The 25356-nt window shown below is 36.6% G+C and overlaps 2 protein-coding genes and 1 pseudogene across 2 annotated transcripts; all 3 read right to left on the minus strand.

The window, feature by feature from the left end:
- Positions 1 to 19048, minus strand: part of LOC132182610 (DExH-box ATP-dependent RNA helicase DExH1-like) — a 94742-nt pseudogene extending 75694 nt beyond the window's left edge.
- Positions 9316 to 11065, minus strand: LOC132174282 (putative disease resistance RPP13-like protein 1). The gene is made up of 3 exons (XM_059585967.1): positions 10396 to 11065; positions 10207 to 10301; positions 9316 to 9927 (listed from the first exon to the last, which is right to left on the minus strand). Exons 1-3 carry the CDS (start codon positions 11063 to 11065, stop codon positions 9316 to 9318), a joined length of 1377 nt encoding a protein of 458 aa, XP_059441950.1.
- Positions 19049 to 19933: 885 nt separating the features above from the next.
- LOC132174290 (putative disease resistance RPP13-like protein 1) lies at positions 19934 to 23793 on the minus strand. The gene has a single exon (XM_059585970.1). The coding sequence runs from the start codon at positions 23702 to 23704 to the stop codon at positions 19934 to 19936; it is 3771 nt and encodes a 1256-aa protein (XP_059441953.1). The 5' UTR covers positions 23705 to 23793.
- Between the last annotated feature and the right edge of the window lie 1563 nt (positions 23794 to 25356).

A 25356-nucleotide genomic window follows, 5' to 3' on the forward strand; every position in this document is an offset into this window, starting at 1 on the left:
AGTCCCTAAAATCCTACACGTCACACACTTTACATGTTAAAAAACATAATCTGATACGTGGTGTCTGGACGAGGAAGTGCCCGGCCGGACATAAACCCGAAAAACATTCTCGGCGAAGTACGAGTCTGGATAGCATGCAGACAAGAAGGAGACGGGAACTTTCCGGAATTCACGTCCGGACGGCCTTGCATTGGAGATGTGTCTTGGTGCTTTGGAATATTCGTTTTGATCACCGAATTAGCCATCACTCCAATAAGAATTAGCCTATTCATATTGGAGTGATAGACCTACCCGGGGCATTTCCACGTGATATACTCCCAAAAAAAAGAAAAAAAAAAAAGAAAAAAAGAAAGAAAAATGCTACCCCAGAGGGAATTACTTTTACACCAAAGAAGGAAGTAGGAAACAGCCTACTAGACCAATGGTCCGCGTAAAAGAAATTAGTTTGATAAAGTAATGAGAAAGAAAGTGTAAGTGGGAGACCAACTCATTAACGTCAAATATATGTTTTGTTTCTTTCCTTCTCGTTGATAAATGAAAAGACATATTTGTTACTAAAGAAAAGAAAAGACATAGCTGGCAGTTTCAAAGCTATTGCCTTTGAAAAAAAGAAACTTCATGACATTGCCTTTGAAAAAAGACAACCCCAGCTCTAAGCAGTTTCTCAGAGGGAATTACTTGTACACCAAAGAAGCAGGAAACATCCTACCGGACTCATGGACGCGCCAAATAAATTCCTTCCATAAAGTTACGAGAGACTGTAAAAGGAGACCAACTCATTAACGTCAAATGATAATCTTTTTGCTGGTTGAAATCTTTCCTCTCTTTCTTTCTTCTTTCCTTCTCTTTAGAAAAATGAAAAGAGATAGCTTTGGATTCCCTTGGTTGGTAGATTGAATATCGCCAATTGGGGTGGAATTCACCCTTTGTCACTAAATCAAAGCGTTATATTTTTGGTTGACTAAAATCCCATTAAGATTTATATAAAACAGGGAATAATTTAAAGTGAAAAAAAAAAAAAAAAGGCCACCAGACCCATCACATGATTTGGGAACCCAAGATCCATTACCCTTAAACCAGTTTGGTCAGGCACAATTAACAAGCCTATTGGAAGATGATCACTTATTAGTTGATGAAGAGAATGGCATAACAACACAAGTACATTTTGTATTGCAGTCCAGATGATCTGCTAAAATAAAAACACATTGAAAAACATTTTGTATATTTGGATGTGTATTAACAATAAAAGAAAAAGGGAAGCACCATTGATTACATACTAGCAACACTTTCACAAGGTCCATATGTCGCCATTGAACTTTAGTACCTATTCATTAGAAATAAATAGCTTAACATCTGAATCAACTAACAAAAAACCAACACATGCATATATAGTAAATTGAAACAGAAGATCTTCACACGTGCATAAGATGATATAAATAGTTTATGGCAAAGTTCTTTTCACACAACCTGGCACAATAGTGCAGCAGTACAAGTTTATGGTATTGCTAATGCAGATTCCAATAAAATATTCATTGCAATTTATAACCAAGTTTCAAATTAATTAGTTTTTTTTTTTTTTTTTGGAAACTATGCATTAAAAATAGCAGATTAGGCTTCATATGCGTCATAGTTCCAACTCAAATATATTTACAGGTAATACCATAGCTAAATTCAACTTAATTTGAGTTATTAAATATCTCATATAAATTTCTTTTCAAGTAGAAAGTGTTGAGTTTCTTGTGTTACCTGCTATATAAATATCTCAGATAGCAGGACATCATGTTTCTACGCTTAATTAGCAGTGTTTAGGGGAAAGATTGTGGGTTTGAACTTATTGGAAGTTGCACACCCGGAGGGACATGAACTCACAACCTCATCACCCCACCTTGCAACAAAGGAAGTACCATTTGAACTAAGTTCATTGGTGCAAGTTCACATGCTCTAGCGACAAATTTAGGACAAAACTCTTCGTTAGAGAAAAATCTCCAATGGGAGTGAGTAAAATGGATATTAATAGAAACACAAATCATGGGAGCAAACCTTGTTGATTCAAAGCATCCCCAATTTCATATGGAGTTCTCAATCATTTTGGGCGGTAACTTGGAGAGAGACTAAACTGCTTATGTGCAGAATGTGAAGCAAATGAAGAAGTAACAAGTGGGCAAAGCATTCTGTTTTATCAGACATCAATTTGTATACTTTAGACTGTTCTTGTTCATAGGCTCTGACCATTCCATTTGTATACTTTGTTCTCTGATCTCCTTTTGTAAACATTTGATTATAAATAGGATATTGGTCCTCCTGTTTTGGTTAAGTTAACCAAAACAGATTTCCTTCAATCTTTCAACGAGAAACTAGTCAATCACAAAACATATGGCAAGGAGTAATCACTGTAATCATTAGGTATAAATGATATATAAAAAAGTTAAGGCCAGAAGTAAATAATAAAGCATGTATGGTATAGAAATTATTGATGGCAAGAATAATGATTATAGAACTCACATAATGCACATCCATCAAAGTCAAACTCCGTAGTTTTGTCAGTAAGAATTCATCCCTTGGTTCTGTTCTTTACAGTACCAAGTACCACTGGGAATTGTCGGTAAAGGAACACACTCTGCAATTGGCCCAAATAATAAACATCATAAATGCAACTCAAGCAGACTGAAGCATGATGAACAACCGAAGGGCATAGAACTGTCTTCTTTTTTTTTTTTTCAAAAAAAAAAAAAATATTGATCAGTTCTTTACTGCACCAAAGAATATTTCAAAAAGAGAAAAAGTACAAAAATTATGTTATGAAGAATTTCCAGGAGCTATCAATTAAAATGCTTAATGTTCTCTTACAGCAACCCCTTGATATTGAACTTGAAACCGGTTGAATGTGCATTATGGTCTGGCAGAGCAATAGCCAGTTGTGGTATGTAATGCCCTACACATGAAGGGAAAAGAAACAAAACCATAGAATACACACATAAACGAGAGGACAAGGAGATAAATAGATAAACAGTTCATAAGGCAGTAAGTTAACAATGTCCTTACAAGTTTCAACTTTGGAATTTTTTCTAGTCTCCCAAAAATCAAAGAGTTGGAAATTAATGAGGCTAGCCCAAATGTTTTTCATATTAGTACGAGATTATACACAAAATGTGAAATGTGTTTCTAGCTTTATTAGATTAGATTTTTATGATATATAACCATACTAGTTCAGGCACTTAATTCATGAGGTTAGGCATCAATGGCAATGGTTCTCAACAGCAAAGTTTATCTTTCCAATCTTGCAATACACAGGTTTTTCAAGAAAAAACAAAAACTTACCTACATGAAAAGCCCCTTCACATTCATCACAGTATGAGTTTCAAACTGTGAGTGGCTGCCCTGCTTAGTAAACATAAATAAAATCAATCTCTATGAAACAGAAAATCATTATAAAACAGAAAAGTAATTTTTTTTTTTACTTTTGGTCTTAGATGCATGATGCATAGGAACATTTTTTTTGTCTTTTTCATATAGAAAAGAGTCAAGGCCAGAGGTAAATAATGAAACATGTATGGTACAGAAACTATTGATGGGAAGAATAATGATTATAGAACTCACATAATGAACATCCACTAAAGTCACAATTTGGAGTATTGACTGTAAGAATGCATCGCTTAGTTTTCTGTTCTTCCGGATCAAGTCCGGCATCCCTTTCAGCTGCCACAACATTAACATTATGCTTACATATTTGATTCCGGATCAAGCCCGGAAGAGCCGCCAAAGAGGCATGGTTGTTCTGGCCGCAGCCGAAGAGGAAGTTGTCGAACACGTCTGTTGGTGTGAGGGTCAGCCTCTCTTTGCTGAAGAATCCTACGGAAAACGACTGGTCGCCTTATTGTAATGTATTGGAAGACATTCTGGCGATATTTAGAGGAGCCATTTAGTCAAAAATGTTGGACATAGTTGTCATTCTTTTAAAAGATGAGAATAATATTGTTTCATACTTTACACTTTTTTTTGCCTTTTCCCTCTGGCAATTGGCCCAAATAATAAACACCACAAATGCAACTCAAGCAAACTGAAGCAACCTGAATGACACATTTAACCCAAATTGTGTCCACTAACCTATGATCAATTAAAAGAACAAGAAATATTGCTCATTCACAAGAAGAGTTCCAATAAACTGGAGAGCATTGAGCAGGTTCTTTTTTTTTTTATTAGATCTATACCATAATCCTATACCATAGAGTGTGCGTTGGCGTTTTGCAAATGTGTCAAACATGAGTGGGACTCACGAGGGGATTTTACCCCAACAGGCATCAATGAAAACGTTTCTCAACAGCAAAGTTTATCTTTCCAATCTTGCAATACACAACTTCAGAAGAAAAAAACTAACCTATGTGAAAAAGCCAGTGCACATCCATCACAGCACAAAAGATCCCCTCCATCTTGACAGATGGAGCAGAGACCATCATTTTCATCAGTAGACAATTTACAACCTTTTGACAGGGAATACAAACAATTCATGGAGAGAAACTTCGTTGGGTGTAAACATGTAGGTAACCATGTTTACACACACACACACACACAAAAATAATAATAAAAGAAAAAGAAAAAAAGATGCCCAACTAACATAAAGAAAGAAACTAAAGTGGAAAGCTAATACAACTTATTTCTTGTCATAGACCCTATACCATTTCTGAAGCTCCCCAATTCCGTCTCCTCTCAAGTCCACAAGTTCTTCTTCTCTGCACTTTAGTAGTGGCCCCGGTGTTTCACTTGGAAGAGATGTCTGCAAAAATATAAATGCAGCAACTTGTTACTATAGATGCAGTTCACATTCTTATTATGAATCCTCCTGCAATAAAAATTAAAAAAAAAAAGAAGCCTTTTTCTAATAATAAATTAAAGATAAGAAAAAATCAAGTAAACAGAAGGTGTACACAAATTCCACCTAAATTTACAATCTAAAATCTATAAGGGAAAGAAAATCTGGAAATGAGAATGCACTAGAGCTCTCTAGAACAGTCATCTAATCATACAAAATTGTAAAAACATAGTCTTTTAGGATGTCCTGTTCGAGGTCTATACCAAATGACTAGTGTAAGATCATTTTTAGTTTGCTTAAAAAATTAATAAAATAAATAAAAAGAAGAAGAAGAGAAGCCTCTTTTACATGTTACACTCTACACGTTCATGTGTTTCCTTGGTAGTCTGTGTACTTGTGACCATATTGCCAATAATAAGATTTTGCATGAAGCAAACTTATGTATGTCAACTGAGAAAAGGAAAATAAATTTCACTTTTGTTCTGTCATGATCATGACAGAACATACAACTTCCAAATTAAGCATTATAAAAACATGTTACAGAATTATATGATAAAAACAATCTTCACATGCCCCATAACTACCGCTACAACAATAGGATTATGTACCATAAGCTAGTGCCAATGATTTCATGTTGAAAAACAGGGCAAAAACTCATTAACATGAACACAACAGCTTGGCCATTCTAATTTATCTCTATGTTCCTCCTTTCATCAAGCAAAGTGCAATCAAATCTGTTTTGAGCCATTACTATAATCCAATTCTGAGTTTTAGAACCACAATGAAGGTGAAGTTCAAAAAACTAGTGCGGTAATTTGAGAGAGAAGCAATTCATGCACCTTGCCTCAATATTGTTACATATGGAAAACCCCAAACAGCCCAAATTTAAGATATCCTTAGACACACCACAATCCATTTGAACCCAACACCTATCTCATCACCACTATACACTCGAACCACTTGTGCTAAGGCCCAGGAAAGAACCTATATGTGTAATTTCCAAATACAACTTCAATTCCATGATGGGTCATGGGCCTATAGATAATGTTTGAAATCCATCTCTCCTATGTATGTGTATCTGCTATAAATGCTAACCAGTAGCTGCATTTCATGAATGTCTACCAATGGTATAGTACATGTTGCTTGTAAATAGTATGTTAATTCAATATGTGATAAAATGTAACAAATTATGGTCATAACAAGCTTTACAGTTCAAGATAACATAACATATAACCACATTCTACCCAGCAATGCCAGAAAAAGGTCATTCAGGTGACAAAACATCTAACCACAATAGCAGGAAATTAACTCTAAGAATGCATACCCTTCATGAGCATCAGATGTTAAGCGAGGCTAACTTGAGACTCTTTAAGCACTCCACACATGACTTACATGGCGGCATCGAATTCCCATTGTCAGTTTTAGGAAGATGTCTTGTACTTCATTACAACAGCCAAAATGTCACATTTTCTTTGAAATAAAAAATAAATTAAAAAAAAAAAAAAACCTTATTTTGATGAACTTTAAAACCTATCAAACATGATGCAAAAGAAACCTCCGCAATTCAGATGATGGTAAATTTCGTTAGAGTTTGTGGCGGAGCCACTTGATGCATTGGTGGTGCCGTGGCTTTTAATTTAAATTTTTTTTTTTTATTTGTTGAAAAAAAAAATATTTTTACCTACCCAGTACCCAAGACATGGCACCCCCAATTGCCCAAAGTCTAAGACGCTTAGACGCTCTCTCTCTGTTTCGTTCTTTCTATCTCAAACGAGTCAGACTTTGTGCTCAAAGTAACTCGTCCTCTACGACTCTCAGTCGCTTTTGTGTTAAATTTTTGTTTTAGTTTCTTTCTTTTACCTAGCTTTAATTTTGGATTTTTCGATTTATTTTATCAGTTTCTTGAAGTTGTATGGTGGAGATTTATTTTATCAGTTTCACGACTTTGCAACAAAATGGAGGATGACTTTTTTGCAAATAGTTTAGTTCTCTATATTGAAAGGAAAATTGTTGAGAGCTTCGATTTAAATTCGATACTTGATGATTTTGTACTTCTAAGAGACCGTAAATTGCAGTTCTAGACATTTTTTTTTTTTTTTTTTTTTCTATCTTTTTGATATAGTGCCAACATGTTACATTTCTAATATATCAATTTGAGCACATATTTATAAACTTTAATAGATATTTTTTTGTGATGCATATATTGTGTAAATTACCAAATAGGACACCAAAAAAAATTTTAGCGGCACTCCCAATATGAATTGTCTGGCTCCGCCACTCTCAGAGAGAAACAACCACGGGATTTCGGACAAACTCTTTCAGAGTTCCAACAAGCATTTACACATACACTCATGACATTTTGGAGAGTGTTCCCATTCTCCAGCGAAATATATATACTCCAGTAAATGTTTATGTGCACTGTCCACATGCAGCTCCAAAACGAAGGCATAACTACCTACAACCAACATAAAAATAAGCACACACACGCAATTATTCACGGAACAAGCTAATAGATCTTCTAAAATAACACTAAATACCCTCTTCAAATCCTTTGCATTTGCCTAAAAAACACATCCGCACCATATAACCGATACTCTTATATATGTAAGTATACTAATGATAAAGAAAAGAACCACCATTGAAAACTTACCCACATCTCTTAGTCAACAGATGATGTCAGCATCGAAGTCTAGCTTCGGTTTCTCATCTCAACATTTTGATAATTGAAGGTATAAGAAACCACACCAGCTTCCAATTGGTTCTATGCCAGCTCGATATCAGGAAGCCTGCCATTTTGTTACCAATAATCAAGTCAGCCACCTTAACAAGGATCGCATGTACAGTACCCGCAAGAAACGCCTCAGCTATCACTGATTACCTTTTCCCATGTAGCAGCTTTCAGGATAAAAGGTATTGAATGGTAATAAAAAAGTTTAGGGGAAAGATTGTGGCTTTGAAGTATTTTAAGGGTTTGATAATGTATGAGCAACCAAAAGAAAAAACAAACAAACAGAGCAAACCGAGATGTGTACACTAAAAATCAACTACAGGACATCTTAGTAAATCAAACAAATATGCAGAATAAATAACCGGGTATATTAGGCCAATCGTTGACTTACTTGTGTCGGTCGTTCTATTCTAAGAAAAAGTTACAGTGCAACTACAAGTCTGCATTCTCTGTTTGTTTACATGATTTGATCCCAAGCATATGACAATAAAAAGTGACCCTATAAACAAGGAATTGAGAATTAACGGTAAAATCAAGATTTAAAGAAAGACAAGTCATGAGAACATACCAATTCTCAATGGAGTTGTCGATAATTCTGGGCTGTGTCATGACTCAACTGCTTACGTCCGGAATAGGAAAGTAAAGGAAGAAATAACAAGTGGGGTTGGGGGAGCAATCTGTTTTATCAAAAATAGCAATTAATCAAACTTAAAACAAGAGGGTAAATTACATTGGTAAACTAGCTGGTTGATAAGTGTTGTACCTAGGTAGCTGCAACTGCTGAAATGTATCAAAACTGGGGCCCCTTGCTAGACTTTGGCTTATTCAATCAATCTGTTATCAATCCTTTTCTGTTCGATGTGAGCAATCTTGCGCCATTCTTTTCCTTTTCTTTTACGTTGCCATTTTTTTGTCAACAAAGGACAGCCGACGATATGTAGGATAGAAAGAGAGGCAGGTAACTCCTTCTTGTCTGGCATGTGCTTGAGCTTAGGACACTTAAAGATCCCCAGCTCTTTAAGAGCACGGAGGTGTAGAAGCCCCTTGCCCAAAGATTTCAAATTTGGGAAGTGAGAGACGTAAAGAGTGGTCAGACTAGGGGGCAGCAGCTCCGCCTTTGGGAAGGACTCCACATCTTCATGATTTCCACAGATTTTCAAGCTTGTAAGAATGGGGAGGTTCTGCGAACCCCATCCCAACCGACTCACAATGAATTTTTCACAACTCTCGATCTCAATTGATTTCAGATTGGAAGGCAAGCCCCCTTCAGGAAGAGACTCAATTTTTGGACATTCACTTATACGCAGTACCGCACGAGACGGAAAGAGTATGTCCATTTTTTCGGGAAGTGATCTGAGGCCCTCACATGCTATGATCGAAAGTGATGTAAGGATGGGGGCACGCAATTCTCTGTTTGGAAAAGATACAAAATTTTTGCAACGCTCAATCAGCAAGTTGGCTAAGACTAAATCATGTTCATAATTTTCTGGAACCGTAAGAGATTTCAGACTGCCACACTCCAACAAATTGAGTTGATAAAGCTTTGGGAATAAATCTAGCTAATGGAAAGGAATCGAGATCCGAACAATGGTTCAACGACAATGTTTCAAGGGATGAATAGTGCACGTGTGCTGGGAGCTCTAACGTCCGAAAATCGTAAACCTCAAGGGTTTTCAATGTAGAGGGAAATCTACCCTCAAGTGAATCACAGTAACGAATTGATAACTTTTGAAGACAGCTGTTGGAGTCTATCGTTCCCTCGAAAAGGGACTTAAGTGATCTACAGAAACCCGATGTGGATGGTTTCTAATGCAGAGGGAAGGCGAAGGGACTGAAGTGAGTCACAGTCACTGATGTGGAGAGTTTTTAGTGTAGAGGGAAAGCGAAGGAACTGAAGTGAGTAACAGAAACTGATGTTGATGGTTTTTAATGCAGAGGGAAGGCGGAGGGACTTAAGTGAGTGACAGTACATGATGTCGAGAGTTTTTAGTACTGTAGAGGGAAGGCGAAGGGATGTAAGTGAACAATAAGAGATTTCTAACTCTTGAAGACCGTCGATGGACTCTATCATTCCCTCTGGTATGGACGCTGCCTCCTCAAATCCAAAAAGTACGAGCTTTTTCATTCCTCTTGCCAATTCCTTTAACAGCATCTTCTTACAATTGGTTAACTCCAATTCACCAATGGCAGGAGTCTTTGGGAGTGGAGTCACCAGCTGTTGACACTCACAAATCTCAAGTTTGGTTAAAGAAGGAAGATAATGGACAGGCAAGCCTCCTTTTAGCTCAGGGCAATTCTTAATATAAAGCACTTCAAGTCGACGAAAAGCTACACCTCCATTTTCAGAAACCCATTCCTCCCATTTTGCCATATGCTCGAATTTTAGAACTTTCTAAGGCATCAAATGACATAAGTGAAGAAGAACTTTCATGGTGCCACAAAACTCAAGACCCGCTCTAACAACTTCATTAAATCCAACAATAGAGAGGTTCTGCAGAGAGGGTAACTGCCCAAGGGGTGGCAAGCTACCGCAATAGTTACAGTTTTGTAGATGAAGAGATGCTAGTTGAGAGAATGAAGGAAGCCCTATCCAATTTGAAAGACTTCTACCACCATAGTATAGGAAAACGAGGCTTTTCAAGTTTGTAGAGGGTTGTAGACTATCAAGTACAATTTTCTGACTTTCTGAAAAATTATTAGCATCTTTCCATTCCAATACCAACTCTTTGAGGTACTTTTTATTCCCCAAGCTTGCATCTAGAGCATCTGTAGGAGATTCAACATTTTGGAGCTCCAAAATCGAAAGTGATCCTCGAAGATTTACAAGTTTTTCCCAATTCTCCAATGCATGACTCACTACCTTTGCCGACGATGAATACAGTCAACATCTGAATGCATTTCAATTGACTAATTTGTATTGGCATCTCTGTTATTTTAGTTCCAGTAGTATAAAGATGACGTAAACTAATAAGTTTCCACATATCGCTCGGCAATGCTGTAAGCATTTTACACTCTGACAAAATCAATGTTTGTGAATTGCACAACTTACATATAGAATCAGACAGTTTTTGAACACTAGTGAAAGAAAGATCCAAGTAACGTATGTGTGTAAGTTTGCCAATTGAATCTGGCAATTCAGTCATATTGTCATAACAAGACAAAGAGAGCACACGTAAGCACTTTAGTAGAGGCAATAACTCATGTGGTACCCTTTTTGTTAGGTTGAAAAAGTTAACTCCAAGACAAGTCCGTTGGTAGGAAAGTGCACAACTTCTTAGCCTTGTAAAGAACCTCAAACTTCTTAAAGCCATCTTGCTCGCATTTTCTCCAGAATAATCACCCTCCATCCTTACATTGAATTTTCCGGACACAAATGTTGCTAAATCATTCACAAGATCATGCATTGTGAAAAGTGATTTATTGTCACTTGATTGTTGGAATAATGATCTTGATACAAGAGCAAAGAAGTAACCATCACCAGCTTCTTCTATTGTCGTGTCTTTAGATTCATGTAGGAAACCTTCTGCCATCCATATTAAGACTAACTTGTGTTTTTCGAAAACATAATTTTTTGGAAATATTGAACAGTAAGCAAAGCACCGCTTTAGATGTGATGGAAGATACTTGTAGCTTAATCTTAGAGCAAGAATAATTTTTATTTCTTCAATTGGCAAATCCCAGAATTCGTTCTTCAATATCTTATTCCATTCATCAACATCCCATTTGGACCTCAAGAGAGCCCCAATTGCTTTGATTGCTAAAGGAAGGCCATCAATTGTAGAAAACTAGTAACAATTGATTTTGGACATCAATTGTAGGACCTCTGTGGAGCCAACACCACATAATTTGAGCCCATCCACCCAAATCATTTGAAAACACTTATACATCAATCACTACAACCCCGTTTGCTTATAGGGGATAGAAAATCTCAAATCAGATAAAATTTTGTTATTAATTTGTTTAAAGCAGGCAAAGACTTGTTAAGGCGTTGGTTGTGCCTTGATTTGATTATAAAATCTACAAAGTTTTTCATGCTGTCACTTAACCACATATATAAAAAATGAAAGAAACAAATGTTATAAATAGACAGAACCATATTTAGAGATCAGAGCACCCTGCCTCGAAGAAAAAAAGTGCTCAACCTTTTCTTCATTTTTAAGTTTTCTTCAAAATCCAAATGCCTCCTTGATGATCAAACAGTTGAAGAGTATAAAATTCTTTGGACAATGAAACAATACTTCAATGGAACACTCTCTTTTAGCTATCTCAGCAGAAGAAAGCTTAGGACTGAACCATCCATCATGCTCATTCATTCTTTGGACAATGAAACAATACTTCAATGGAACACTCTCTTTTAGCTATCTCAGCAGAAGAAAGCTTAGGACTGAACTATCCATCATGCTCATTCATAGGGTCATAACAAGCAACTTGTATGTTGAAAGAAGTAATAGTTGCATCTGTATGGAGCGTGGCACGTGGGATGCTGAATCTGTAAACACTACTTCAAACAACCCTTTTATAAAGCCAAGAATATGAATATAGGAAACAAAAGAGAAACTCTCTCTCAAGTACTCTTATTCATAAAAATGAACTACAATAACAACTAGGCAGTCTAGCTGGTCTCATTGTGCTTAAATAGAATTTAAGGATTCAACATTGAAAGTAAAGTTACAAAACTTGTCTTTATTAAAAACTATAGCAACTTCGCTCGAGCTAATGGCGCACGAGGGTCGCACAGAAGCTTCTATCCTATGCTTAGCTACAGTATTGTTCGTCCCAAGGTGAAGCAAACACCACACAAGATGTCTCTTGAAGAATCCAGAAGCCTTCCTCCTTCACTTAAGATCCACCATGAGGCCATTTGCAAGTTGGGGCTGCACCAATAATTCAACATGCAGAGATTGACTTGCAGCACTGTTGTTCCTCGAAAGATCACTATAGGGTAATGTTTCTTCTACTTATTAAGCTACAACACAAAAAAAAAAACAAAACAAAAAAAAATGTACATATTAGTCTCAAGTTCTTTCATCTCCCAAACCCCAAAAAGAACGTGGGAAAAACATATACCTCATCTTGGTCTAATAAACCAAATTCTGCCCATGTTGATTCAGCGTCATCAGCCGTTGGCAGCACATGGTTCCGAATGCAAGTAAACAAGGACCGAAAGTAATCCTACACTACCAGCATATATCAATTTAGAATAGGTGCCACCATCCAAAATAGAAATAAGAAACTCCCCGTCCATGGATGAAAATTACCCGTCCTTGATAATAAGTATTTGTTGCTACTAGAGGAAGCTCTGCCACTTCCTGCCCAAATATTATGGAACATGCATCATCTTTTCTTCAATTGGTAAGGTTATACATGCACCCGGTGGAGCTTGAACCTACGACCTCACCCTCTAAAGAGAGGAAGTATCATTTGAGCTAAAGTTCAGTGGTAACTGGCTGCATTATCAAGAATAATAATCAGAATAATGCATGTATTGTAAAACATTATCTGGTAAAAATATCACAGTTTTGAGCACGTAAGGCATGAAAATGCATTGATACTATGTGAGAATTGCATATGTTGTACCCTACACAATTAATGATGTAACGAGCTATCTCATTGTTGAAACTAACTTCATATGATTTGATCTTAGAGATGCTTACTATAATGGAACTCAAATTTTTATTTTTTTACATGTAATGGAAAGTCACTTGTATACTAACATAGCAATTAACAATCTGTCACATGAAAAATGGCAACATACTCTGAAAGCTACTATCTAGTTTCATATGATGAAGAGGCCAATTCCAATTAAGAACTCACCATCCTGTATCAATGTTAGCCTCCTTAAAACATTCAGAAGTGCATGAGTCTGGAAACTTTTGATCTCCACAAACTACAAAATTTTACAAAGAAGAATGAATTTTGTTGCAATCCGTGCAACAAAACCACTTCTGTTAATGTTTGTAGTTCAAATAAATAGAAAAGTAATTCGGGTGGCAATAGAACTGCAAAATATAATGAGAAAATTCTCACCCTAAGGTCTACCAAATGATGATCCTTCGGACAGCCAATATATTCCTTTGCACATTGGGGGAACAATACATGTAATTAGGATAAAAGCCAAAAGAATAAAATTCTTGATACATAGCAGCAAGCCACAGTTTTATCACAAGAAACTAGTCAATCACAAAACATATAACAAGGAGTAATCACTGGATGGGTCTAAGTTTCAATTACATAAAGAAAGAAACTAAAGTGGAAAGCTAAGACAACCTATTTCTTGTCAAATTTCGAAATTCCTTTCCAGACTTTGGGTGGACCTGGTCCACGGAGGTCTTGCCAATTGATTTTGGACATCAATTGCAGGACCATACCTCCGTGGAGCCAACACCACAGAATTTGACCCCAACCACCCAAATGACTTGAAACACTTGTATATGATGCCCAAATAGCATGAGTTTCTAACTCTGAGTAGCTCACATGCTAACTAAATGCAAATAAAATCAATGTCAAGAAAAAGCAAATTTACCTCACAGTTGCAGCAAGTACAAAAGATGAGACCAACAATTTTTGCCCACAGCATATCACTACTCAGAAAAGAAAATCCAACATATCAATACTCAGTTGCATCAAATTCCCATTGTTAGTTTCAGCCTATTTAGGAAGATGTCCTCCTGTAATTCATTAAACAGCCAAAACGTCACATTTTCTTTATTTTTATTTTTTATTTAAAAAAGAAAAAGGAAAAAAAGAACTTATGCTAATGAACTTTATAAGATAACAAACATGATGCAAAACAAACCTCTGCAATTCATAATGATGCAGTAGATTTCTTTAAAGAGGAACAACCATTGAATTTCAGACACTCTTATAACCGTCCACCAAAGCATTTACACGTTACAGAAAATGTTCTCCTACTCAACGCTGGTAAATGTTTATTTGCCACCAAAACACAATATCCAACTACTTTCAATCACACCTTGCAGCCTGGTTTCTCTAGGGGCCTACAGTACAAGGGACATAATCAATATGCATACATATATATACTATTGATAATGAAAAGAACAACCATTAAAAAAATTACCCGCACCTCTTGGTCAATAGAAAATGTTACCATCTAAAACCGGCTTCAGTTTCTCATTTCAACATTTTGATAATTGAAGGTATCAGAAACAGCATGTGCATCAAATTTGTTCAATGCCGGCTAGATATCAGGAAAACTGCCATTTTTTTACCATAAATCAAGTCAGTCACCTTAACAGTGATCACACAGTAGCCACAAGAAAATATTTTTCTATCACTGATTACCTTTTCCCTTATAGAAGCTTTGAGGAGAAAAGGTACTGAATGGTAATTCAAAGCACTTCCAACAAAAGAAAAAAAAACCAAAATTCCCCTGAACTTTTGCAAGGTGCACAGGTTCCCACTAAACTTTCAGTACCTATTCATGAGAAAATAGCTAAACGTCTGAATCAACAAAGAAATTAACAACACATGCATAGTAGATTGAAATGGAAAACCTACACAAACGTGCATCAGATCATATGAATAGTTTATGCAAATAAAGATAACTTTCAGTTTATCATGGTGCTAATGCAGATTCTAATTAAACATACCATGCAAGTGCTAAGCTGGTTTCCAATCAACTCGAGATGCTTTTTGACACAAATAAAAGCATGCATTAAAAAATAGCAAATGAGGCTTCGTCTGTTTCCTAGTACCCATTCATGGATCTTTTAGAGTAAATTCAACTTAATTGTTTGAGTTATTAGATATCGCATGGAATATATGGCTTTCTTTTCAAGTATAAAATTTTGAAGTGAACAACCAATAGTTATGGATAAATATTGTTACCATTTGTAGTTCAAATAAACAAAAAAGTATTTCTAGTGGCAATAGAATTGCAAAATAGGACAGGAAAAATTTGACAATCACTCACATGGAAAATGGCAACAACATTTGAAAGCAAATGTCTAGTTTGAATTTTGTTTTTTACTATGAACATGGGAAAAAGTCTAGTTTCATAAGAAGATGTCAATTTTCAATTAAGAACCCTCCATCTTATTGAACGTTAGCCTCCTTACAGGATTCAGAAGTGATTACGGAAGCTTTTGTTCTCTGCGAAACAGAACCACTTCCCTTTAGGCAATTTCTGGTGGATGAGTCTTGTTAACATTTGCAGATCCAATAAATAGAAAAGTAATTCTGGTGGCAACAGAATTGCAAAAAATAACAAAAAAAGTCCTCACCCCTTAGTCTTATATATTGTGATCCTTCAAACAGTCAACATCATATTCCTTTTCACACTAAGGGAACCAAAAATTCACATAAAAAAAAAAAAAAAACACATAAGCCAAAAAGTTAATAATGACTACTTTGAAATCTAATCTAATAATGCGTACCCATCATTAACATCAGCTGTTTAAGCAAGGCTAGCTCGAGAATCTTTTCAGCACTCCACACATGATTTACATAGCAGCATCAAATTCCTATTGTCAGTTTCAGGAAGATGTCCTGCAATTCATTAAACAGCCAAAGCATCACATTTTCTTTTAAAAAAGAAGTTAACGCAGATGAACTTTATAGCATAACAAATATGATGCAAAAGATACCTTTGCAATTCAGACTGACGGTAGATTTATTTGAAGAAGAACAACCATGGAATTTCAGATAGACTCTTCTAGCGGTCCAACGAAGCATTTACACATGCATTCATGATATTACAGAGAATGTTCTTCTACAGCCAACATAAAAATAAGCACACATGCAATGATCCACAAACAATCTAATGGGTCTTCTCAAATAGCATCGAGTACCCACTTCAACTCCTCTGCATTTGCCACCGAAACATAATATCCCACTACTTTCAATCACACCTTGCAGCCTGGTATCTCCAGGGACTCTAGCCTATAATACAAAGAGACATAATCAATATTCATTTATATGAATATGTATGTGTACTGCCCATAAAGTAAAGAATCACCATTAGTTGGGTGTCCCTATAAAGTTGGAAAGCATTGGACTTGGTACCATTTGAGACAATTGATTGGCTACATTTATCAGAATAATATATCTATTCTACGAAAAATACAAATAGGTGCCTCTGTTATTACTTTTTTGTATCCCTCTGTTCCTCGGATACAATTCGATGCTTCTACGGCCAAATCTCAATTTATGTAAAGCCTTCAATGGATTCCTTATTAAAACATAAATTTTTATTTGGGTGTATAGATAGTATTTCTTTATTCTTCATAATTTATTATCTGGTAAAACACTGCCCGACATATAGGCCCTACCAAAAAATAGGCCTCATATATTTCTTCCTTAAAAACAATTAAATAATTATAACACAGAGAAAAAAATAAGGGTGGTAGAATATTATATTTTATAAAGCAATGATGGAATGAAGTATGGGATCAAAATACACCTAGAGCACAAAAATGAAATAAAAACCAGACAAGTATTTTAAATAATGGCATTTCCTTTAAGAGAAAATAAGAGTCAGAGTCTAAAGCAGGTTGCTGTAAAAGAGAATTTACAATGCAAGTTCGCATGCTCTTGTGGTAGGAATTGATGAAATTGATGATTGACAGAGATTTATAAAAATGTTTCGTGTTTTTCTTCTTAAGAAGTGTTTTGAGTTTTGAGAAGAATTTTGTAACTTGCTATGAAAAATGTGTTAGTGGTGGGCCACATCTGAAATTGGTGAAGTTGGGGACTCTTGTAAGAGAAAAGAGCAAAAGGTACCAGTCTCAGGAGGTATTGCTTGATTTTGAGTATCAAGAAGTGTTTCATATCTTAGTAATTCGGCCTGAAACTCATCAAAGGAAAGTGATTTTTCTTGAACAGCAAATGAAAAGTCTACTGAATATAAAGTACCTGGTAACATAAAATAATTGTGCAAGGACCAAATTTCTGCTGAAATTATGGCCTGTGGAAGCATCGAGATCAACTCCGATTAAAAATCTATCAAATTGACGATGTAAATTTAAAGTTAATATGACAAAAAATAAATAAAATATGAAAAGTAAAAAGAATAAAATTATTGATACATAGTAGCGAGCAAATATGGCCCACAGTTTTATCACAGGAAACTAGTCAATCACAAAACATGTAACAAGGAGTAATCACTGGAAGGCCCTTAAGTTTCAATTACATTAAGAAAGAAGCTAAAGTGGAAAGCTAAGACAATCTGTTTCTTGTCAAATTTCGAAATTCCTTTCTAGACTTTGGGTGGACCTGGTCCACAAAGGTCTTGCCAATTGATTTTGGACATCAATTGTAGGACCTCAACCACCCAAATGATTTGAAACACTTATATATGATACCCAATTAGCATGAGTTTCTGACTCTGAGTGGCTCACATGCTCAGTAAATGTAAATAAAATCAATCTCAAGCAGAAAAAAATTTACCTTGCAGTTGCAGTAAGCACAAGAGATGAGACCAACAATTTTTGCCCACAACATAATATTACTACTCAGAAAAGAAAATCCAACATATCAGTTCACAGTTGCATCAAATTCCCATTGTATGTTTCAGGTAGATGTCCTGTAATTCATTAAACAACCAAAACGTCACATTTTATTTATATAAACAAAAACAAAGAACTTATGTTGATGAACTTTATAACATAACAAACAGGATGCAAAACAAACCTCTGCAATTCAGAATGATGCGGTAGATTTCTTTGAAGAGGAACAACCATAGAATTTCAGACAAACTCTTCTAGCAATCCAACAAAGCATTTACACATGCATTCATGACAGTACAAAGAATGTTCTCCTTCTCCAGGAAAATATACGCTAGTAAATAGTTCTTGCACTTTCCACATGCAGCTCGAACAACACAGAACAACCTACAGCCAACATAAAAACACCTCCTTCTGCATTTGCCACAAAAACACAATATCCCAGTACTTTGAATCACACCTTGCAGCCCGGTTTCTCCAGGGACTCTAGCCTACAATACAAACAGACATAATCAATATTCATATATATATATATATAGGGCTGTGCACGGGTCGGTTCGGGGCGGGTTTGGAGTTTTTTGCCACCCGACCCGTGAATATCGGGTTTGGTAAATTCTTACCCGTTACCCGGATTAAATGCACTAAAACTGCCAGATTTCGGGTAGTTCAGGGCGGATTGTGCGGGGCGGGTTTCGCGGGTTGGTCGGGCGAGTCGGATATTTTAATGGGCATCAATTTCAAATTTAAGTCCTGGTTTTTTTGTAAATTTTTTAAAAAACTGGTCTTCTGTAATTTTTTTTAAAAACCGGATTTGGGCTAAAACTTATCAGGAATTCTTTTTTTTTGTATTGTTTACAATTTTTATGGTTGGATTTTTTTTGTGTGACTCCAACACGAGAGACAATGACGTTAGTTCACTTTCTAGAGAGAGAGAGCGAGAGAGAGATGAGAGAGAAACCTTGAGATCGGCACGACTGTGAGAGAGAGAGAGAGAGAGAGGAGCGGTATGGTTCTCCGCCGAGATCCTCCGCCGGCGAGAGTGAGAGAGGAGCGGCGCTTGGTCTGGAGAGTGGATTGAGAGACAAGTGAGGGTGAGAGGCGCTGGCCGCTTGGTCTGGAGAGGGGAGAGTCACGGGCACGGCGTCGGCTTGTGTGAAAGGAGAGAAAAGCTGAAAATCAGAAAATGTGAGGAATGAGGAAGGATATTAGGGATTTAGGGTTAAGTTACATATGGGCGGAGCCAACACAGGAAGAATCTCAGGTGATGTAGGGATCACCGGAGAAGACACCGGCTTTGCAGCTACAGTCACCACCGGATGCGTAGACCCAGAACCCAACCCAGACCACTCCGGTAAAGAAATCACCGGCGTAGACACAGCCGCACCCACAGAAGGAACCCCAGACGGCAACTCCAAGGCCACACCCACAGCAACCACCGAAACCTCTGTAACCTCAATGGAAAGTTCCATCGGCGACCCAGAGTCCGAAGAAGGCACCACCTCTGCGTCAGAGACCAAAGGAGTCACCGGAAAAATCTCGGGCGACATGGTCGGTACCAAAGTTTAGGGGAAATGGATTTGAAGTTATAAGGGTTAAGGGATGCAAAAATGGAAGTAGTCGGTTTCTGCTTTAAATCAGATTAGGAAATACTTAATTATTAAGGGTTTGATTATGTATGAGCAACCAAAAAAAAAAAAACAGAGCAAACCGAGAAGTTGTTCACTAAAAATCAACTAACATGTTAGTCATCAAATAAATATGCAGAATAATTGGGTATATATCGTTGAAAGTGGGTGGAGCATTCTTTTTTTTATCAAAGATATATAGCAACTAAAAGCAGATTAAAACAGAGAGGGTAAATCATATAAGATAAATTAGGTGATTGAAAATTACACATACCGAAATATGGGGACTCCTGCTAGACAGACTTTTCGCTTATTCAATCCATTCGTCATCAATCTCTATCTGTTCGACATGAGCAATCTTGCGCCATTCTTTTCCTTTTTTACTTTGCCATTTTTTCTTCAACAAAGGACATGCCCAGATTTGTAGAATAGAAAGGGAGGGAGGCAGCCCCTGTTCCGGCACACAATTGAGCTTTGGGCAGTTCGAGATACGCAATACTTTAAGAGCATTGAGGTGTTGAAGCCCTTTCTTGTCCAAAGATTTCAAATTTGGAAAGTTCCATATTTCAAGGAAGGTCAGACTGGTGGGCAGCAACTGCTCCTCTGGGAAGGACTCCACATCTTCATTATCGCCAAAGATTGTAATATCTGTAAGAAAGGGGAGGTTCTGCAAACCCCATCCCATCCGACTTGCAATGAGTTTCTCACAACTATCTATCCAAATTGATTTCAAATTGGAAGGCAACCCCCCTTCAGGAAACGACTCAACTTTTGGACAATTCCATATATGCAAATCCTCAAGAGACGGAAGGAGTATGTGCATTTTGTCAGGAAGTGATCTCAAACTGCCACAATTCTCGACCATAAATCTTGTAAGGTTGGGGGCACGCAGTCCTCCTTTTGGAAAAGAAACAAAATTTGGGCAATACCAGATATCAATCTCCATGGTGACTAAATCATGTTCATAATTTTCTGGAACTGTAAGAGATTCCAAATTGCTACACGCACTGATTTTGATGTGATAAAGATTTGGGAATAAATCTAATGGAAATGACTTCACAGAATCACAAGCATTCAACGACAGTTTTCCAAGGGATGAATAGTCCAGGTTTGTTGGGAGCTCTAACTTCTTACAATATTTAATCTCAAGGGTTTTTAATGTAGAGGGAAGACCATCCTTAGGAAGGGACACAAGTGAGGAACAGTTACTGATCACCAACTCTTGAAGACCGCCATTGGAGTCTATCATTCCCTTGGGTAGAAACTCTAGTGCATCAAATCTTCCAATTTCGAGCATCTGCATTCCAGTTGGCAATTCATTTAACAAAACCCTATTACAATTATGCAGCCTCAAATTACGTATGGCAGGAGTCCTTGGAAGTGGAGTCACCAGTTGCTGACAATTAGTAATATCAAGTATGGCCAAACAAGGAAGATGGACAGGCAACCCTCCTGTTAGTTTAGGGCAGTTTCTAATATAAAGCTCTTCAAGTTGAGGAAAACCTACACCCTCATTTTCGTCACCAAAATAATTCCATTCCTCCCACTTCTTCATATTCTCAAACTTAAGAACTTTGAGGGCACCAAATGGCTTAGATGAAGAAGAACCGCTACCAAAAAATTCACTACCCACTGTAACAACTTCATCAAAACCAGCAATATAGAGGTTCTGCAGAGACTGTAGCTGCCCAAGGGGTGGCAAATTGTTGCAATACGTACAATTTTGTAGCTCAAGAGATGCTACATTAGAGAATGAAGGATGCCCTACCCAATCTGAAAAACTTTTACCACCGTAGTATCTAATAGTGAGGCTTTTCAAGCTTGTATGGGGCTGGAGACTATCAAGTACACTTCTCTGACTTTCTGAAAAATTAGTATCAACATTCCATTTCAATACCAATTCTTCGAGGTACTTTTTATCCCTCAAGCTTGCATTCAGAGCATCGGTAGGAGATTCAACATTTTGGAGCTCCAATATAGAAAGCGATCCTTGAAGATTTGTAAAATTTCCTAACTCTCCAATGCAAGTCCCACTACCTTTGCCAACGATAAATTTCGTCAACGTCTGGAGGCATTCTAATCTACCCAAATGTATCGGCATCTCTTTTATGCCTGTTTTGGTAATATCAAGATGACGTAAACTAATGAGTTTCCACATATCTCTTGGCAACGCAACAAGCTTTTTACAATTTGACAATCTCAATGTCTGCAAATTGCACAATTGACATATAGAATCAGGTAGTCTTTGAACTTCAGTGAAAGAGAGATCCAAGTAACGTAGGTGTTTAAGTTTGCCAATTGACTCTGGCAATTCAGTAATGTTCCTATACTTGGACAGAGAAAACAACCGTAAGCATCTTAGTGTCGGCAGTAAATCATGTGCTACTTTTTTACTCAAGTAGTAGAGGGGCAAATTATAACCTGACATATCTAAATGTAGGAAAGTGCGCAACCTCTTAACTTTGTGAAGGGTTTCAAACTTCTTTAAGCTATGAAATCCTTGATTGAAAAAATAGGACAAGTGGCGAGTATTGTTTACTATCTCGTGAGAACAACCATCCTCCAACCTTGAAATAAATTGTCCAGATATAAATTTTGCTAAATCACTCACGAGATCATGCATTACAAAACATGGCTTGTTGTCACTTGATTTTTGGAATAATGATCTTGATTCTAAAGTGAGGAAATACTCATTACCAACTTCTTCCATTGTTCTGTTTTTGGGTTGATGTAGAAAACCTTCCGACATCCATAACAAGATTAATTGATCTTTTTTGAAAGCATAATCCTTTGGAAATATTGAACAATAAGCAAAACATTGCTTTAGAGGTGAAGAGAGATATTTGTAACTTAACTTTAGAGCCGGAAGAATACCCATCTCATCAATTGGCAAATCCCATAATTCACTCTTCAATATCTTATCCCATTCATCATCTGGTTTAGATCCTAAAAAAGCACCAATTGTCTTGACTGCTAATGGAAGGCCTCTGCACTTTTCAATGATTTTTCTACCTATAACTTCTAACTCACCGTGTGCATTAGAGTTACCATCATGGAATGCATGTTTTGCAAATAGTGACCAGCAATCTTCTTCTGGTAACTCCAATAGATGATGAGAGATTGCTCTAGCAATTGATACAACACGAACACTACGTGTTGTTATAAGGACCTTACTTCCTTGTGCCCCATATTTGAAGGGTTTACACAATGCCTCCCATTGAACATAACTCTCATTCCAAATATCATCTAAAACAAGTAGAAACTTCTTTCCCGTTAAACACTCCCATAGTCTAAGTTGAAGTTGATTTAGATCCTTAATATCACAAGTTGATGAAGTTACTGCCTCCAGAATTGTTTTCGTTATCTTGAACACGTCAAATTCTTCAGAAACACAAACCCATGCATCAAGGTTATTAAAGTGCTTCTTCACCCTATTGTCATTGTATACAAACTGAGCAAGGGGGGTCTTGCCCATCCCTCCCATGCCGATTATAGCAATCACACTCATCTCATTGCCACGTGCATCATCTGAGAGTATCATTTTAATAATTGCCTCCTTGTCAACATCCCTACCACAAATATCAGATTCTTCAACCAAAGAAGTTGTGGGCAATCTTTCAGATGATTTCCCTCCAAAACCCTCTTTAAGACCTATAAGATCCTTTTGTTGTGCTAGAGATTCTAGTCTGCCAAGTATCTCTTTTATCTTTGGCTCTATTTGTTGGACAAAAGAATTACGAAAAGCAGAGATAGACTTTCGTACCTTGCTTGCAGTGGTTTGAAATTGAGCATCCAACTCGCTTCGCAAGGCTTGAGTAGCAATCTCATCCAAGACGTTCTCTGCATCATAGACTGCATCTTTCACCTCATCAAGCCACTTTTTCACGACAGGCTGTGTAACTTGCACTTCTTCAGCGGCTTCAAGCACTGCAACGACGGTCAGGAATGATGTCTCCAACTTCTTGAGGAGTCCATCGGAGAGTTTTCGACGCCGAAAGAAGTCAACGAACTCACCAGATGCCATTCTTTCGAAAAAAGCTTGAAGGAAGGGAGAGAGAAAAATGGTTGCAATCTCAGCCATGTTTTCTTGTTTGGAAATCAAAGGAATTGAAGGAAGGGGAATGCAAGTAGCAGAGAAAAATCAGATAGCAAGCTGCGCTTTGCTTTAACAAGGAAGAAGTGGACTTAACTATTGGAGTGATGGACCATCTACCATTCCATGCAATATGGTCCACTTTTTCTTTTCTTTTTTCTTTTTTCGTTGGGAAATTAAAAAGGATAATGGTTGAGAGCAAAATCTCGCATCCACCCTTCACCTATTTTGTGATAATTGATAGAAATAAACATGAAAAATAATATTCTACATTTTAACATACCAGAAAGAGAATAAATTTGAAGCTCCAGCCAATTACTTTTAATTATTAATTTTAGCCTTCTAATTCAAACTAAAAGAGCACGTACACCATTTGGTTTTTCCATTATGTGGGTGATTTTGGATTTTCACCCATCAGAAAATCTCTTTAGAGATAGCTTTGGTCCGTTTTGTGGATTGATTGAATAAGGCTGGCCACTTGTGGTGGAATCCACATCATCAAAGAAAAAGAAGAAAGAATAACTATCATAAGCCTACCACCAAAAGAAGGAAAAATAAGACAAAAAAATAAAGGCAAACCAAACATGAGAGAAAGAAACTTCATGGATCTCTCATGTTTGGTTTGCCTTTATTTTTTTGTCTTATTTTTCCTTCTTTTGGTGGTAGGCTTATGATAGTTATTCTTTCTTCTTTTTCTTTGATGATGTGGATTCCACCACAAGTGGCCAGCCTTATTCAATCAATCCACAAAACGGAATCCAAAGCTATCTCTAAAGAGATTTTCTGATGGGTGAAAATCCAAAATCACCCACATAATGGAAAAACCAAATGGTGTACGTGCTCTTTTAGTTTGAATTAGAAGGCTAAAATTAATAATTAAAAGTAATTGGCTGGAGCTTCAAATTTATTCTCTTTCTGGCATGTTAAAATGTAGAATATTATTTTTCATGTTTATTTCTATCAATTATCACATGATTTCCTTACCTTTCTTAGCACACTTCACCCTGCCATTGTACTTTATTAAACATGCCATTGTAATACATTTATGGACACAATATAAGTAAAAGAGCAATGCTACGGTTCCTCGAGTACTGGTTCTCCTAGGTAGATATTGTTTTTTAGAAAGTTTTTTTTTAGAAAGTAAGAATAAGTTTTTTAAAATTTCTATAGAAAACAATATTCATTTCAATAGGGTTCAAAACACAATCTTTAAAAATGTAGTTTAACCTTTGGTAAAATTGCAATCAAGTCTTTAACATCATAATGTTTTTAAAAGCGTATCCTTAATTTGCTTGTGGTGGGAAAACAACAATATTTTGATTGTTGAGTTTTAATCAAAATGTGTATCAATTAGTCTAATGATAAAATTTATTTGCATTATATGTTAGATTTGAGATGAAATCTCTTTCACATAAATGTGAAGGTGCGAGATTTAAGAGGAGATCGAGAGAGCTTTTACCATAAATGTCAAGAGAGAAAAGCTTTACTCAAAACATCACAACATATGTGTGAAGGGTGCATGGATGCGAGATTTCTGTCTCAACCTTTTTTAATTTCCCAACGGAAAAAAAAAAAAAAAAAAAAAAAAATCGAAAAAACAAAGAACAAAAAAGTGGACCGTATTCTACAGAGAAGTCAAG

The sequence above is a fragment of the Corylus avellana genome, chromosome ca1 (assembly GCF_901000735.1).
Source record: "Corylus avellana chromosome ca1, CavTom2PMs-1.0".
Classification (NCBI taxonomy): Eukaryota; Viridiplantae; Streptophyta; class Magnoliopsida; order Fagales; family Betulaceae; genus Corylus; species Corylus avellana.

Excerpts from the sequence above, each read along its gene's own strand:
- LOC132174282 (XM_059585967.1), bottom strand. The coding sequence starts at position 11,065 with ATGGCAGAAGGTTTCCTACATGAATCTAAAGACACGACAATAGAAGAA. Across the intron at positions 10,302-10,395 it reads TGTATTCATCGTCGGCAAAG|ATGCTCTAGATGCAAGCTTG; the intron begins GTAGTGAGTCAT and ends AATCTCCTACAG. Across the intron at positions 9,928-10,206 it reads TTTCAGAAAGTCAGAAAATT|AAAGTTCTAAAATTCGAGCA; the intron begins GTACTTGATAGT and ends TTGATGCCTTAG.
- LOC132174290 (XM_059585970.1), bottom strand. The coding sequence starts at position 23,704 with ATGGCTGAGATTGCAACCATTTTTCTCTCTCCCTTCCTTCAAGCTTTT.